General features: G+C 37.1%; 1 protein-coding gene across 1 annotated transcript in view; it reads left to right on the top strand.

The window, feature by feature from the left end:
- Positions 1-19,083, top strand: part of HAT1 (histone acetyltransferase 1) — a 49,845-nt gene that overhangs the window by 10,020 nt on the left and 20,742 nt on the right. The window contains exons 5-8 of the mRNA XM_063429729.1: positions 8,791-8,970; positions 10,083-10,204; positions 10,749-10,853; positions 12,141-12,247. Of these exons, the coding sequence (XP_063285799.1) occupies positions 8,791-8,970; positions 10,083-10,204; positions 10,749-10,853; positions 12,141-12,247 (514 nt within the window). The remainder of the gene's footprint in view (positions 1-8,790; positions 8,971-10,082; positions 10,205-10,748; positions 10,854-12,140; positions 12,248-19,083) is intronic.

Here is a 19,083-nt window from a genome sequence, read left to right on the forward strand (position 1 = left end):
TTCTCAATTTTGTGCCAGAAGTCCTCAAAGATGGCATCCAGCCTTGTGAGAGTCTCCATTAGGCCACATGGCGTGGTAGAGGGCCCGGTGTACGCCATATTGGAGCACGCAAGGGGAGGCTGAAATCTAGTCGCAGTAGTATGTGACGCGTAACAAGTCCACCACGAATCGGTAAATTGGGCCGGGATAACCCCCACCGGCAGGTAGGCCGCAATAACGGTTTAGGCTTGGATTTTTCGTCAGAAGGCAGGAAACTACAGAGTGAAACTGACTTGGTGGTAGGTAATCTCCAGCTTGTGGATTGCCAGATTTTTGCTAGGAATTAATCAAGATTAAAGCACTTTAGGAGGTTCTCACACAGAGCTCACTTCACGTGTGACCATTCAGCTTAGCAGCCAGGCCCGCCCCCTGTTTTATTAACTGCACCTCTCGTTCAGACAGCCACTGGAGGGACTTACAGGTGGTTAGGTGACTTTTGGTCACCTGACACTGGACTTCCTCACACTCTGCTTGAGGACACCCAGCGTCACGCTAGACCCCATAGGAAAGCATTATGTAATGCTTTCTTATAAGGTAAGTCCTAATGCGGGGGCGGCCCTCGCTGCGCATTAGGTGTCCCCCACTGGTTGACTGAGGAGGAGCAGAGGCGGAGCCTGAACCAGCGCTGAGGGACTTCGATGCTGGAATCAGGTAAGTGATGAGGGGGGCTAAAGTGGTAGGAAAACAGCTTTGTTTTCCTAGCACTATAGTTTTTCTTTCTTGTTAAAATGCCCAATATATCTAGGATTTCAATTAATTTGTAGATGTTCTAAAATAAATATTTTCACGGAGTGAAGTACGATTTTTTTTTTTTTAAAGCGTTGCAAAATCTGTCACGCTAAGATTACAACTTTTATAGTAGTTGCAGAATCCAAAACCGCTACACAAAAGCATATCTCCCCCTGGGCTTTTTAAGAGCATTTTTGACACTTTTCCTTTAACCATTTTATAAGGAATCTCTGTCAAAATTGTATCTTTTTTTTTACATTTTATTTGGGGAAATTCAGACCACAAGTGCCAACTAATGTAAGCACCCCATATTTCTATTTTGGTACTGTTCTTGAGTACATTGATACCACACATGTATACATTCTTCCCTATTAATGCTGCTAATCCCACTTCCAGATTTCTTTTTTCCCCTGAAGTTAACACAGTACAGAGCACTGTGTGATTGCAGCATTAGAGGGATATTTACTTATCATGCTGCAGTTCCTGAAACTATGATCAGTGCTGGGCAGCTGGCAAAACCCAGCACCGTTTACTGCATAGAGGGACATGTAGAGACCCCCTTTCAGACCCTGGGGGTCTCCCTCATCATGGTGGCAGACTCAGAATCACGGTGGCTGAACCTGATTACTCAGGAACAGTGATTTAAAGGGCCATGTGCATAGCTCGTCTGCCACTAATTGCATCCCCAGCTGAGAGAGGGTACCATCAGGTCTCCAGATGATCCAATGATTCAGTGATTTCCTTAAAAAAAAGGAAGTCACATCTTGCAATGTAAAATCTCTGAATCTGTGTGTTTTTTTTACATTGATTCTACATATTGGATTTATCATACTTTTCTGATTGCATTTTATTATGTATTTCTTTATGTGCAGGGAAAGTAACCACCTATCTGGTTTCAGAATTCCTGTTTTGAGGAAAAGTATGGTTGTGGTAGACAGGAGAACTTTAATAGGCATTTCAAGCAAGATATACGTATTTAAATAGGATCTTTTTATTGAGCAGTTCAAATTGTAGTCAAAAAATAGCAACAGTATGAGCAGACACTGGTGAACAACATGAACCAGAGTTTTTCAGAACAAAAAAAGATCAGTATGGTCAAAGACAACTTGGCAAATTCAGTTTTATTCAAAGGGACACTATAGTCACCTGAACAACTTTAGCTTAATGAAGCAGTTTTGGTGTATAGAACATGCCCATGCAGCCTCACTGCTCAATCCTCTGCCATTTAGGAGTTAAATCCCTTTGTTTATGAACCCTAGTCACACCTCCCTGCATGTGACTTGCACAGCCTTCCATAAACACTTCCTGTAAAGAGAGCCCTATTTAGGCTCTCTTTATTGCAAGTTCTGTTTAATTAAGATTTTCTTATCCCCTATGTTATTAGCTTGCTAGACCCTGCAAGAGCCTCCTGTATGTGATTAAAGTTCAATTTAGAGATTGAGATACAATTATTTAAAGGACCACTCTGGTCTGGGTGCCAGATCCCTCTAGGATTAACCCTTTTTTTTTTTTTTTTATCAACAAAGCAGTTTCAGAGAAACTGCTATGTTTATACTGAGGGTTAATCCAGCCTCCAAATCCTCTTGCGGCTGTCTCATTGACAGCCGCTAGAGGCGCTTGCGTGCTTCTCACTTTGAAAATCACAGTGAGAGCACGCAAGCGTCCATAGGAAAGCATTGTAAATTCTTTCCCTTGCGACCGGCTGAATGCGAGCGCGGCTCCTGCCGTGCATGCGCATTCAGCCGATGACGTCGCAAGGAAGAAGGAGAGGAGGAGGAAAGCTCCCCGCCCAGCGCTGGAGAAAGAGGTAAGTTTTAACCCCTTCCTCCCCCCAGAGCCTGGCGGGAGGGGGTCCCTGAGGGTAGGGGCACCCTCAGGGCACTATAGTGCCAGGAAAACGAGTATGTTTTCCTGGCACTATAGTGGTCCTTTTAAGGTAAATTACATCTGTTTGAAAGTGAAACCAGATTTTTGTTCATGCAGGCTCTGTCAATCATAGCCAGGGGAGGTGTGGCTAGGGCTGCATAAACAGAAACAAAGTGATTTAACTCCTAAATGACAGTGAATTGAGCAGTGAAATTGCAGGGGAATGATCTATACACTAAAACTGCTTTATTTAGCTAAAGTAATTTAGGTGACTCGTGTTCCTTTAAACATAAACATGTAGTCTGTTGTATGTTGTTCAGGTGCATGGCATGTTCCTTTAAATTGAGCTGCCCTTGGAATTCTAGACCATCTTTTGAAGAAGAATTCTCACTTGCCTGTAATTTATAACAAAATATACAAATTTGAATATCACCTGTAGATTGTTAACCATTTTTTCCCCAAAGATGCTTTAATTTCATTTATATTAAAATGTATCAAATTACATCAAAATCCAATTCAACCAAGGCAAAGTCAGGGCAAACATTACAAATGAATAGTAGTGAAAGATTCATTGTATGATTTTCCTCTTCTCTGTATGCCTTCTCAATGACTGCCAGGCACAAATTACAGGGCTTGTAACAATGACTGACACTGAGCTAAAATGGAGGCACACAATTACATTCTTAAAGGGACATGCAGGTAAATAGGATTTTATTCCCCATATTTACCTGCTTCCTCTTTCTTATGCTTTTCACACACACTCCAGGGTGGACACTGATTTAACCAATCTGTGTCCCATTCCTAGGAATGTTGGAAAAGTGCTCTGGGCATGCCTGACATATATAAACATCTGCAGTTGCAAGATTTCTTCACCTTGCAACATCCTAACAGGGGGAGAAGAGATGGAGTTTGATCAGCGTGATCATGCAGAGGAGGCTCTGGTGTCAGGTGTCCCTATCCTGCTGCTACAAAATGATGCTTGCTAGTAACTGTAGTGAATAGATACTAATCTGAGGCGCTTTTCCTTTAAATGTTATATATTCAGGGTATTATGACTTTAATTTTCATATATCCAAGGTGTTATACCTTTAATTTTTAATTCTAATATGTGCTGCTATCCTCTAACTTCCCCTGCGTGTCACACACACATAACAAGAGATTAATAGGTTATAATTATAATTTCTTATTTTTCTGTACTTTCCAATTGGAGAGCTTTCAAAAAAGATTGTGCGCTAACTCATTGTCAAGTAACTGTAGTGAATTGATCTGAAACTGGGTGGGGAAGCATGAAGAAAACTCCTGTAACTGAGAGGCATGTCCAACAATGCAATCTGACCAACTTTATAGTAAGTTTATAAATGTTTCTTTTGAAAGTATTTTTTGCTTAATTTTTGTTTATTTGGTGTTTGCTTGCTGTTTTAAAAAAAATAATTGTCAAGTGATGCGTGTCCCTTTAAATTTTGTGAACATGATAACTTGAAATGCAGTTTACAAATATCTGCTATACCAACATCACCACTGTCTTAAAGGAACACTATAGGCACCCAGACCGCTTTATCTCAATGAAGTGGTCTGAACGCTATGCCCCCCCCTTTAGCCCTGAAAGTGAAAAACATTGGCCTTCTACAGGAACAGCGATGCTTAGAGGTTTATATACCTCTAGTGGCTGTCATATCGACAGCTAGTAGAGGCACTTCTGCAGAAATAGTGGAATGAAACTCCATTTAAAAAAAGAAAAATCCTTGTAATTTATTTTTATTGAACAATTTAAAAAATTTTTTTTAACACTTTAAAGCAATTGTAAAACACTGAAAATATGAGGTAAAATAAGGGGAGGGCAAAAAACTATTAGAGGGGAAGGGGTTTCCTTTCATAAGTACAGAAGTTTAAATTATATGAGTTACAGAGTATGAAAAAATAAAAAGATGAGTTGCCAAAATATATCACACCCTGTAATAGACAATATTTTCTCATTATATCGGTTTTTAGTGCAGTGATTTGTTGTGCATGTGCACTTACCTCCAATGCTTTTCTATGCTAAAGCAGTGGATCAGCTGAGATTATTGATCTCAATGATATCCGCCAAGGAGGCATGCCAGCAGAACAGAGATCAGCGAGGGCAGAAAGGCAAGTAAATTTCACCCATCGAGTCCTCACACAGCAGGGTGGAAACTACTATAACTAGATTAAGACTATTATTACGAATACACATTTGTATTCATAGTGTTATAGTGTTTGTTTAAGGGGCACCACAACCAAAATGCAGTTGCATGAGCAGTATTTAAGGGAAACTCTAAGGACCATAACCACTACACCCACTGCTTGTGCTCCCTGTATTGTTACTGCTGTCAAAAACATATGGTGATAGCACCATAACATCTATGTAACCGTTATCCTTAGTGACACTGAATAATATATCTAATAAACTTAGAGTAGCCGTAGAGGCAGTCATAACTAACTTGTGGGTTTACAGTTTTGGTGTGCTAGTTTACCCATGATGCTCAGCTAATTGCAGTGATTTCTCACTTTGTTCTGTTATCCTTTAAGCAAGCTAATGCCGCTCACTGCGCTAGAATTGCTGTAGATTTCACCACATTGCTGTTGGCATTGAAGTTCAAACTTGCAGTTTCAACAACATAAAATTGGATCTACACATTTGCTGCTAGTTTGTTTAGCCCAAAATACATCAAAAATTGTATTGTTTATAAAGCGCAAGTATAGCACTTTTTCAAAACAGCTGCACTTTCAATGTAATTTTCAAAAGAAATTAGTCCGATGTTTTTCCCTATCATTACTGTGTCAAGTGAACTCTCTCTTTACCTGAATATTTTCAAATGTTGTACAAGTTATTCCCGTCATTTCGCTGCAGGATAAACGCTTAAATGAAGTCAAAACATTATTTCCGTTGCTCACAAAACAATCAAAGCTAAATTTCCTGAAACATTAGATCTATACCTATATCATAGCATTGGAATAATACGTAAATATATTGAGGGCCCTTGTATTAAGAATATAAATGGACATTCATCAGTAGCCTCATATAATATCAGTTCATCTTTTAAATCACAGTAAAGAATGAAAAATAAAAAGTCTTGAATACCCTTCCAAATGTTCCAGTACATTTAAAAACTAGAGGGGTCAATGGTTAGTGATCTGTTGATTTTATTATTGAGCTAGCAAAGACAGCCAGAATATAATATACTACGAACAGAAAAAAAGCTGCGCAAATTTGTTTTTTCTTTTCTTTTTTTTTTCTTTCCAACGCTCCTTCCATAACCTACACGAGTAGCTGAATGTCTCTTTAAGTGCCATTCATCTGCAGGTGCATAGCTTTAACTAGAGGGATAATGCTTGAAAGGACAGGAATTAGTAGCAAGTTGTATTAGCCTTTTGTAGAGTATTTTGTCCTAAGCATCTTAATTTCCCTGTTTTGAATGCCAAGTAGCAAGAGTCTTGGTTTTGAACTAATACTCATCGTGCATGTAAACGGTGTGAAAGGGTTGCTTAGTAAGTTAACACAAAGTGTTCTTCTGTGAGTCCTTGTAGAAATAGATACAATACAAACATTCTAGGTGAACTCACTGCAGAATCCATTGAGTAAAAACCTGGTTTTATTGTTTAAATGCCCTCCCATGCACAGGAAAGAAAGTAACTGAATAGATTGCAAGCTCATTTTGTTGAATGCACTGCTAGGCTTTTAGGGGACTGTATTGAGGGGACACGGTTTTTGTTAAGTTAAGACCAATTCATTACGTTTTATTGCCTGGTGAGAAGCAGTAATATGCTATTGTGAAAGTTCATCAAATATTCATGGCTAAAGACAAGTAGTAAATGTATTCATTCAAGTGGTCTTGGGGGTGGTTTTGAAAAGGAATATGGAGTCTGCTCAGCTGACAGTCTACGGGGAGACAGCGCTTTAACAAGCTTACATGTAATCTCTGATTACAATTTGTCTGACTGGATTTCCTCCTTTTATTGTGGAAATTTGCATAAATAAAATTAGTTCAGAAAACTTGTAATTCCTTGTAATCCAAAATTGATGATCTTGACTCCAGACTCCTAGTCTGGATACTTCAAAATAAATTTTTAGCATGCTTGTGTGCTTATTGGAAGATCTTATGTTTTTTGTAGACATGTAACCCCCAATATATACATATGCTTCTTCACATGCTACATAACATGCTTGCACCTGGCTTTATTAATGTAAGGGGTTAGAATTCAGGTCTCTACAACTATACAATAAAGGCTGGAATAAATGAGCACTGTTGCGGTCTAAAATGGGTCATATTTATCTTTTGTAATTTTTGTTTTCCTATGTGCCGATTTCCCTTAATGCTGATCATTTACTTGTTCCCTCTCATTACGAGTTCCACTATATATGGAGGGTTTTTACTTAATATTTTAATTTAAGGTATGTGAACCTATCAGACAAAAAAAATAAACTTTTCAGTTTTCAAAGCTGTAATCTTACATATTTTTATAAGTTGTGACCCGCACTGCCCACTTTTTAAACGTTACTTCTGAGTAAGACACTGCCTTGATAAAGATGTCGATATGTGTGGTATAGTTGGTTTCCTTTTTTTGTGCCCAGCTCTAAAGTTCACTAATATTTAACATGTAGTAGTGCTAAAGATTACTTTTTAATACTAAACCTTTAAGTGCTGACGTAATTAATAGGCTGAAAAGAGTCATGTGTCCATCAAGTTCACCCTTTCTCACATCTGTTTTTGCCACTGATCCAAAAGAAGGGAAAAAAACAATGGTTTGAAGCACTTCAGATTTTCCAACAAACTTGGTTAAAATTTCTTCTTGATCTAAGAATGGCGGTCAGATTCATTATTGGATCAAGAAGCTATTACCCCGCAAATTATATAAAATTATATCCCTGAATATTGCATCCACTATACACTTTTAAAAACTACTCATTAGAAAATAGGTAATAAAAAGATATGTACAGAACTAGCAGCACTCCTTCAATATAAGCATAGCTACAGCATGTCAAGCAGTCAAAATGTGACCTGCTATGTGTGTCCTTCTCCAACCTTCAAAGCAAGAATTGGACCTCCATGCAGAATCTAGACAAAAATCAAACCTTTGTCTTAAAGGGACACTATAGTCACCTGAACAACTTCAGTTTAATGAGGTTGTTCAGGTGAGAACTATAGCTCCCTGCAGCCTTTCTCATGTAAACACTGTATTTTGTGAGAACCTCCAGTTGCAGTAACTCCGAGTGAACAGGAGGGACTTCGGAGTTGATGGAGGCATAATATGCCTCAATCCACTCAGATCTGCTGTCAGCAGAGCACAGGGCAGCACTGTGCACAGCATCCTGTGATTCAGTATCTTCTCCCTCTGCATGCAGACACTGAACTTTCCTCATAGAGTTTCATTGATTCAACTCATCTCTATGAGAAGATGCTGCTTGGCCAGGGCTGTGTTTGAATCATGCTGGCTCTGCCCCTGATCTGTCTCTGTCAGTCTCCGCCAATCCTATGGGGAAGTACTGTGGTTGGATCAGGCTCCCACATGTCCGCAGACTGCTTGTTTTTCTGAGTCTAACAGCATGCAGAGTTAAAACTTTAGGTTTGAATACAGTAAGACTTTTACTATATTTATGGAGGCATGAGGGGCACAGGGGAGCTAGATGGTGCTGTTAACACTATAGGGTCAGGAATACATGTTTGTGTTCCTGACCCTATAGTGATCCTTTAAAAACCATCTAACGTTCATAAGCGACCAAAAAAAAAAAACCTTCTAAAAATGCTATGTATCAGAGCACAGAGTTGCACGTTTCTCTGAAAGTGCTGCTTGACAGATGCCACCTCGGTTCAAGCAGTTCTCTCTCTAGTACATTCATCCGTGAGGACTTTTTCAGGAGAGAAGTAATGTGAATAATATAACTAAATGCATTAACTTGGAAACTATAAACCAATAATACTAAGCTGGGAGCTGCAATGGGTTTTTGAAGCCTATAGCAGGAAACAACTAGTCGTCTATATGTAAGCTATTGGGTTGATTGATGTTATTGATATCCTTTGTCAGTTGTAAAAAAAAAAATCTAGTGCATTACTTTCCAATGTATTTGTATACAAATATATTTGTAAAGCTATCTTTTCTCTCTTCTCTCCCCCCCCCCCCCCCCCCCTTTTCTTTTAGGCGGATGATGTTGAAAGCAAAATCCGTGAAATAATCCCTGCAGGGTTTTGTACTGGCACAGACGATTTTGTATCTTTCCTGGAAAAAGAAGTCAATTTTAAGCCCTTTGGAACAATATTACATACATATACTGTACACAATGAAGAGGCAGGCGAAGAATTTACATATCAAATAACCAAGGTAAGAGATAGTAAGTGTTGCTTTAGTAACGTGCTATCTTGGCTCATTTACTTATTCCATTTAGCCCTAAGGTATTTGTGTGATCTAATTTATGTTGTGCACAGGATCCTATTCTAGAATAGGGTTCTCCACTCATCTACATCAATGGGTAGATCTCGCCCCATTATTTTAATGTTATTGGGATGGTGTATAGGATTTCCAAGATTATTTAATGGGTATAGTTGGGAACTGGAAGCACTTATGATAGAGAAACTTAATTCCTCTTCACAGTGCCATACCCGATGTGATCCCACAGCTAGTTCAAATGGTATCAGTACTTCCTGTGGTTTTATATTTTCTTCGTTTTGTACTTGCTCTTCCTTTCTCGTCTTCTCAAATCATTGAAGCTACCAGTGGCAGATTACTTGTGCTTTCCATTTTCTTTGTACATTGTTTAATTTCCCATTCAATTCATTCCCATTTTTTTTTTACGCTTTCTTTGTTTTTGCCTGCTCCCTAAATATTTATAGAAATAAGCCGTAATTTATATATTTAGTAATAAACTGATGTAGATTATGGGTACAGGCCATTGTGGTCCTGGAAACCGCGTTCTATATTATTATTATTTATTATTATTATTATTATATTATTAAAAAAAACAATGACGTTTTAGTAATGGTTAAAAAAAGAATCTACTTTTACTGGTACACTTGACAGATGTAGATCTACAGAAACTGTGTTTCAGTTCACATGCAGTTCTAGTTTCTAGTCTATTGAGTGTAAAGAGAACGCTATTTATTGTTAATTTTTGGATCACTGCAGTGATATTTATGTATTTATTTCTGGCATTTGTAAAGCGCCAAGATATTACACAGCGCTGTACAATTGTAAAAAAGACAGTGCAGTATAAAGACCAATACAAAAGGTAGAGGGCCCTGCCTGTCTGCTTACAATCTAAAGGCTATGTTTTTAGTCCCTAAATACAGCCATTTTCATAATTATTTCTGTCTTCTTTTGGTCATCATTTTTTTTTTTTTAATTTATTTTATTGAGACTGGCCATCAAGTTACTTACTTTACATGGTTTAATCAGTTTATGTAGTTTCATTAACTGGTTTCTTGTCTTATTTGTAGGCTGACATAACATGTCCTGGCTTCAAAGAGTACCATGAGAGGCTCCAGACATTTTTGATGTGGTTTATTGAAACGGCCAGCTATATTGATGTGGATGACGATCGATGGGACTACTTTCTAGTGTAAGTGTCATTCTGAGTCAACTTTAGACCTCCCCCCACCCCCCCCCCCCTTTTTTTTTTTTTTTTTTTTTTTTTTTAATAACAAAGCTTGGATTTTAATTGGCAGTCACCAATTAAACAGCAAAAGTATAATGATATTTTTTCCCAGGCAAGACAAACCATTGTTTTCAGGCCTAACAGTTTTAAGTCATTATGTTTTGGAGATCTTCAGAATAGTGCTGAATTAAATGCTGTTGTCCATTGGAGCACTGAATACAGGCTTAAACAGTAAAATGAGCTTTGCCTCTGTTTCCTTTTACTCGCCACCCATTCATGTGCACAATAGGCAAGTGCACTGAAGTGATGCAAAGAGGTCTGATTTATACAAGTTGCAGCTCACCAATTAAGTGAATTGTTCATTCAGAATATAGCAGGTGTACCCATTGGGCACTCACAGAGTAGCTTGCTGACACTGGAAATTCACTCAAAGAATGGAAAAAGAAAATGGACCCTGCATGGGAGCGCGCCTGTAATTGACCCGCTTGGCTTTTTGTTTCATCTGCAGATTTGAGAAATATAATAAGGATGGAGCAACGCTCTTCGCGACCGTAGGCTACATGACAGTCTATAATTACTATGTGTACCCAGACAAAACCCGGCCACGTGTAAGGTAATTGGCAGCATAACACGTGCCTGTTTTTTTTTTTTTTTGTTTCTTCTTCTTCTTCTTTCGTTACCCTTTTCATTTCACAAGTGAATTTTACTGAAGTTCCCACTATTAGCTGGAATTGTGTTTTTAGCTTGTTGAAAACAAAAAAAAATCCCATCAATTAATTATGGCTAGGAGGCTTTTGGGTTTAATAGACTCATGGCTGTAACATTTTACTTTGGGAAATGTAAGTAATTGGTTTATTTAAATCCAGAAAAATGGTGTGCTTCAGAAAAAAGGGCTAATTGTGCTAAAAAAAAGTACCAGAAAGGTGATCCACATTTAACTTTGCAATGTATTTGCTTACCCAGCGCATATTATTGATTAAAGTGGGCTTAGTGTAACTGTACACAATAATTAAACCCAAAAAGTTGGTAAAAAGCACATATCTTGATGAAATGGTATATTGGAATAGATTGCAGAGGCTAGATAGTTTGACCCAGGCCATACTGAAAAATTAGGAAAATCTCAATGTTTCCTTTCTAGTAAAATGCTTTGATATTATTATTCAGTTTGTCTTAACCAATAGAGTTCTGATGTTCACCTTAATTTGAATAGTTCTAAAGCATTTTACGTTATATTATACACGGTATCTGCTTCTAATAAACCTCTTATGTGTTTTCAAGATAATAAGACTAGGTTATCTTTTAATTCAGGTTCATTGGTTTAGCTCAAATTCAACTTTTTATGTAAAAAGAAAAACTGTTTTATTTCTATCTTATGCTGTACTTAAAGGAACACTATAATGTCAGGAATACATACAGGTAATACATGTATTCCTGACACGAGAGTGGCCTTTTAGGTCCCTGCCCCGCTTAGATCGATCTGAGAAGGTGAATTTCCTCACCTTTATTTCCAATGCCGCACCAGTTTTTAGTAAATGTCCGACTGTTCAAAAACAATTTGACGGTCTGGCGCAGCCCCACAGTAAGAAGTTAACCACTGGATTAGGCTATAGTGGTTATGGTGCCTAGGCACTGGGTGTCTTTGATTGTTAAGACTAAATTCCGTCTCCCCCTGCTTCTGGTAGCCACAAGTGGAGGTGTGTGAGTAGTAAAAGAGAGCAGAGATTAAGGTAAATTAGTCATTGGAATCCGGTGCAGATCTTGGTCATGTTTTAGAAAGTTATTTTAGAATTTTAATCCGTAGTGTAGTTCCTGCCAAGCTCGTCTCTAATTTGTGAAGCAGTGATAATGCCAGCCCACTAACATTTCCATCACACTGGTCGTTTCTTTCTTCCCTCTCCAGCCAAATGCTGATTTTGCCACCATTTCAAGGTGAAGGGCATGGAGCCCAGCTTTTGGAAACGGTTCATAGATATTACATATCATCTCCAAATATATTGGATATGACAGGTATTGTATTATTTTCAAAAGTATTTTTATAGCATGCTCCTTAAGTAGGCTGATACAAGCAGACTCTCAATGGTTTGGTTCCAATACTCTGAATAATTAGCGAAAATATCTGATTTTAAAGTAATCGTAAATATTATGTAAGCTGTTTGTTCAATAACCACACTAAAATACATTTACCTTAATCTGTAGACCTGGAGGTTTTATAAAGTGTTGGATTCTTTAAAAAGGCATATCAACCATGCATTTAAAATCTTTACACTTGCACCATTTTGCTCTTAATATTCCTAGCGTCTCTTCCTCCTTTGTTTAAGTTATGTGTTAAGGCTAATTTAAATTTGCTTCTATTTGTGGGGGGAACCATGTGACATTTAACCCAAACATCCTAGGCTTAAGATTTGTGATTTCCATCCAAATCTCCCACCTTTTTGTTTCACATTTTTCAGTCCTGCCATAACTAGGCAGTCATGGCACATTTCATACCATCTATATTAAACGTAATAATATATTTTACATTATACTTAAAGCATCAAGCCCACAACTCATTTTTACAGATTTGCACATAACAATCAGTATTTTCTTTTAATAGTATGCTCTTTACAGTTTATGTGTGATGTTGGCTAACATGCACTATAAGCACAGTTGTGTAGGAACTGCACAACCTCTTGGTGATTGTCAAACTTGTATTATTGCAATTACTTGTGTGTGGCTTGCCCATTGTAAAGTGTTGTGGAATTTGTTAGTGCGTTCTAATTAATAAAGAATAAAACAAAACCCTTTCACTAGGGGCCCTTAGACTTGTGTACCTATCAATATTTGAAATTAACACTTTCTTGTTGAGTTACCTGTTATGCAATTTGCTTTTGCTACACATAATGCAATATATTTGCAAGTACAAGACAAAGCCAATGCATACTAGAGGAGGAATTATAAGTGAGCTTACGGTTTTGTGTTTTTATTTTAGTTGAAGGGACACTAGAGTCACCAGAACAACTACAGCTTAATGTAGTTGTTCTGATGAGTATAGTCAGCCCTTGCAGGCATTTTGCTGTAAACACTGCTTAAATAGCTGTCTAGGCACAACTTCATTTGCAGTCACTCAGGATGCCACTAGAGGTGCTTCCTGGGTCAGTGGTGCAAGTTCAGCGTCTCCACTCTCTGCATGGGAACGCTGAACTTTCCTCATAAAGATGCATTGATTCAATGCATCTCTAGGAGTAGATGCTGATTGGCTAGGGTGGTGTTTGGTTCTGCCCCCCGCCCCACCTTCTTGGCCGAGATCATCAGAATTGACAAACATCTAATTAAGGGTGGAACCAGGACTCACCTTTTACATTAGAGATGGGGGCTGAGGTGCTACATAATTAAAGTCATGTTTGTATTTCTGTCACTATTGTTTTCTCTATTGCTGCTAAAGTTTCCTATCCATAACACTATGCTAGTGCCAAAAAATTAACTTGCACAACAAACTGTGGGTATGTCAAGTCCACAGACATTTTGCTTGTGTGTGTGTGTGTGTGTGTGTATGTGTATGTCTCCAACCAAATTGTATACAATACCAGTAGAGAGCACTCAGGAGTCTTTCAAGGTAAATTTAATCTGTTGCTTTATTGAGCAATTACAAATTCACACAACGTTCCAGTCGACGTTTCAGTCTGAAAAAAAGTATTTTACAGACTGAAACGTCGACTGGAACGTTGTGTGAATTTGTAATTGCTCAATAAAGCAACAGATTAAATTTACCTTGAAAGACTCCTGAGTGCTCTCTACTGGTATTGTGTGTATGTGTGTGTGTGTATATATATATATATACACACACACACACACACACACACACACACACACACACACACACACACACACACACACACACTTATTGAAGACATTCTTCAAAAAGGGCAAATATATTTAAGTACAAATTAAATATAGAGTAAAGTGCGTTGTTAAAGCGCTTGGCAGTATATCGCACTGCAATTAAACCAAAAATGTAATACAAGTGAAAAAAGTGGAGCGCTAAAAATACAATGTATTAAGGTTATAGCAGGGATATACACTACTTACATAAAAAAAGAAACAAAGAGAACCATACCATAGTGTAGATGATTATGGAAAGAAATAATTAGATCCACCTCACATGAAACTGAGCCTGAATAATACTAGCTCAGTAAACGGTACCTTGGTGCTTTTAAGGCAGCATTACACCTTTCAATGGTTGAAACTCCAAGCCTGAGTTTAAAATAAGAATAACTCCAATAGTGCAATATATCCACTATTTACACTGCATTGTCAGAAGATAAATTAAGCTCACCTTATGTAGAGCCAATCCTGGCTCTAGGTTATAAAAGCCTGATGCCACTTATTGTATTATATATTATACATATATATCTCGCTGTACAGGATATGCCTATCTATCATGGACAGCTTAATTTTAAAAAATTCAATAAAAAATAGCAGAAAGACCGGCACATTACAGCAGAGAAATATACATCAACCAAAATAGGGCACAAGTAATTGCTTAAAATGTTATACAAGCTGGTTGGTTGTTACTTGTTTTATGATCTTTATTTAAAAAAAATATATAGTACTTCCAAATTAAAAGGAATTATGATTGAAGAAATCGTGTTATTGTGCAGTGTATTCCGTGTACTTAGACTCTCTTGTCAATTGGTTTCAAGGTGGTCAGTTTTTCAGATGTGCTTTTTTTTTAATCTAGTGGTCTTTGAAAGCGTGTGCGGTAACCTCTTCTAGGCAATGTTCAATAGAACTCTATTGTATGCAAGTGCAGCAGCCCATCGAAGAGTTTAATGTAATTAGAGGGTATGTGAAGATTTCTAAGGACTTATTTTGGAAAAGGATTTCACTTTCTTTGCAGTATATTGAGAACATTGTGGCTACATGCTTACAGACACTCGTTTGTTTCTTTACTCAGAATGAACCCAAACACCCATAGCATTTCTCGTTGGTCATTGATATAATCTCTAAAATGTTTTGTGAAAGGAAGTTCAATTCAATCAATCAAGTTCCATTTCTGTTTAAAAAAAAAACAAACAAATTGAAATAAAAAATAATATATCTATGAACGTGGTATTAAAATGCTTCCTATGCAACTCGCTTTCACGGTTCCATATGTCATGAGGACAGTACACGAGTTATATAAAATGTAATGCTTTTAGAACTAGAAATACAATTTCATTTTATACTTTTTTTTTGTTTGTTTGTTTATTTTGCTACAACAAACAACATTTTAAAAAGCCTTTTATTTTCTGTACCCTCCACATTAAAAGAACACTCCATTACCCCCTCAAATCACTATTAGTATGTTTACCCATAAAGAAAACATGCATGCATTTGTTATTGGGTGTATATCGAAAAACAGCTTGCAAAAGCTGCAGATCTCTTGTCTGCATAATTTACAAGCCCTCCCATTTTCCCTGTCACATACTTTGTCTATGCCAGGGAACACACCAGTAAGAGGCTTGTCATTGAGAAGCCTCTGTGCTGGAGATGTATACGTAATCATGGTTCTCCTGTGTAATACAGCTCATTTAAAAAGGGGAGAGGCAGACACGCTCTAGCCCAGCATGCTTTCCTTTTCCATTAGCTCTATGGAGCTAACAGAAGTGGAGGAAAGCATCTTTGGCTGTCTTAGAGCCAGGGAGGTGTTTTTACCTCCAATTACAAAAGTTCCAATTTTAATTAAAATGACCAGTTTTCTAAGCTATCACAAACGGAACAGGCTTCAGGCACATAAAGCACATCTTTATGTGTGCAGAGTGTTCCTGTAAAACTAATAATACGTTAAAATGTTAAACACAAATCATAATTACAGAGCCAGGCTGAGTATTGAATGTGACTCTTTTTGTAGTATATATTATAAGGCAGGCACAATGAGGTCTTCCAATCAATAGGGAGAGCAGTATATAGAGCAAAAAAAAAACTAAACACTGGATACATGTATTTTTTTTGTTTTGTTTTTGTTTTGTTAAAAAGTGATGTTAATCATTTGGCCTCCAAAGACTTGCTGATTAGGAGTATAACAAATGGAGACTGTGTTCTATATTCTCAAATATACAGTAAAAGTAATTTGTCCACATCATGTAGCAGAAGTGAAAAATATAGTCCTTAACCTGCTAAATGCACCCAGACCACTTCATTGAGATGAGCTTTGCCCCTGTTTCAATATGCCATTGATACAGCTCCATGCAGAGGTGAAACATGTTTGGGCTATGTAATATGTCTGAGGACTTTATATGAATGGGAAAAAGACTGCAGAAACTGCATACAATACTGGACTTATGAGATGAATCAGTGCCTGCTGCATCAAACGCCTTTCATGTGAGGAAGCTGCAGTAAGGCGTTTGCCAGTATTTAAGAGACCCTATAGGATTCAAAATCAACTTTAGTTTAATGAAGCAGCTTTAGTGTATAGATCATGTCTTTGCAGTGTTACCGCTCAATTCTCTGCCATTTAGCTGATTAATAGTTTGTTTATTCAGACCTATCCACAACTCCCCTTGCAGTGACTCTCTCAGCCTGCATACAAATAACTGGTTTCATTTTCAAAACAATATCAATTTGCTTTAGAATCTCCTGCTCTTTAAATTGAACTTTTATCACACACAAGAAACTCTTGCAGGGTCTAGAAGGCTATTAACCGAGCAAGTGATAAGAAATTATACATTAAAAAGACTGTGCAATAAAGGAAGATTAAACATTGGATCTCACTTTACATGAAGTGTTTAGGAAGGCTGTGCAAGTCACATGCAGGGAGGTGTTGTAAAAACAGTGATTTAAGTCCAAAATAGTAGAATTGAGCAATGAGACTGCAGGAGCATGATTTATTAAGCTACAATTTTATTGGTGGCTATAGTGTCCCTTTAATAGTGATATTCTTCAGTTCTTTTATTGAAATGTGAGTCTATTTTTATTGGAATATTTATCTTTTCACGTGATATACTACTGTACTGTTTTTTGAGAACAGGGGATAAGATACAGTAAAAGAAGAAAAAAACTATTGCTTTTCTTTCCATTTGATGTTTTAAAGTGACTTTTACTGTATTTTATTATTTTGATTAATAATTTTCATATGCTTAGATTATTTTCCTTGACAAATAACTGATGGATTAAGAGATTCAATCCAGAAAATCTGTCTTTTTTTTTTTTTTTTTTTTTTTTTCTCCTTTGTACATTTCACAAAGGTACATTTTCCGGGTTCTTTATTCTCTTAAGATAATGTCCGTAGACTTGGAAATAAATAAAATTTGGATGTAACATGGTGTATGTGACATTTGATGTCAGTAAGTATTCTTTTAGTACAGTAGTAGTGTTTTTTTCATTCCATCTTTAATTACTGCTCCCGTCAAATGCAGCTTCTAGAGGCTTCTTCAGTGTGTATGGAAAGATAAGCATTCAATATTCTTCTTGTGTCTGTTTGAAATGTATCTGTCATGTTAATCAGGAAAGCCTGTTTTTAAGAAAATAAATGTTTTCCAGATCACATTTGAGTTTATTATACGATTACTGGGTCATTCTTTGAAGTTTCATAAGCCTTGTGTGTCAGATGGACTTGCACATTTCTCAGGAAAAAAAGTATATTTGCTTTTGGATTGCAAAGATAAGATCTGTACCTCTAGCCCTGGCGCTTGTTAACTTTTATCATTAAGTGTAGACATATAAAGTCTAAACCCGTTAAATAACTTTGAATATCTACTCAAAACCCATGGACCAATGTTTTTTTACTGCTTTATATGAACACGCTGATTGTTGTTCACCAGCCATGAGATGCCTTTCACTTAGCCAATACACTGTGACTGTTGTAGCATTCGCTATATATTTTTAAGGACTGTTCAGTTATGCTTCCAGCAGACATTATTGGACAAAGGCAAAACTTGAACAAATGACAGACCTCTTAGGATTTATTGAATTACCTTGTTAAAAAATATAACTTCCTGAATTCAAAGTATTGATGTATAGAGAGCAATCTCTCATAAACTAGGGTGGTCCTGCTCCTGTAGAACAGATGTGTTTTGTAATGCTGATTTAAGATATACTTAATTAAACAAGACTATCTCTGAGTGCCAGTGTACATGATTTTTTTTTTTTTTTTTTTGCAATCTTGTAGTTCTATATGTACACTCTCTGTAGTGATCTATACAGGCTGTTACAATTTGTTTTTGTTTTTTGCCTCTTTTTTTTATTTTTTATCACGAGTTTCGTTGTGTAATTTTAGTCCTAATTGAATCTGCTGCGATCTGAAGTGGTATCAGTTTTGAACAACAAATATCCGCATAGAAATATTTGTAGAGTAAATGCCTGTTGTAATTGTTTTATTCCACTAAATTATCACTTGAACAGAGCATCTATTCCTTCTAATTGCATCCTTATACTTTAAAGCAGTGGTAGTCAACCTTTTTCTACCTACCGCCTACTAATGCATCTTTTTGGTTGAAAAAATTTCCTTACCGCCCACCAGTTTTCGCGCAAGTGCGGAATATTTTTTTTAGAAAGGAGGGTGTTTTAAAAAAATAAAAAGAAATGTACGTGCTAGGTAGCCCACTTACTATAGTCCACTATAACACAGACACACGTACACTTACAGTTACACAAGACACATACATACAAACAGACAGGCACACATACATACATACATACACACACACACACACACACACACACACACACACACACAGAGACACATACATACAAAGACAAGACACACATACACACATATATACAGACAGACACACATACACAAAAGACATACATACAAAGACACACACACGACATACATACAAAGACAAACACACACATTATATTTAAGTCACCCTCCTGTTTCCTAC

Source organism: Pelobates fuscus, chromosome 8 (genome assembly GCF_036172605.1).
Source record: "Pelobates fuscus isolate aPelFus1 chromosome 8, aPelFus1.pri, whole genome shotgun sequence".
In the NCBI taxonomy this organism is placed as follows: domain Eukaryota; kingdom Metazoa; phylum Chordata; class Amphibia; order Anura; family Pelobatidae; genus Pelobates; species Pelobates fuscus.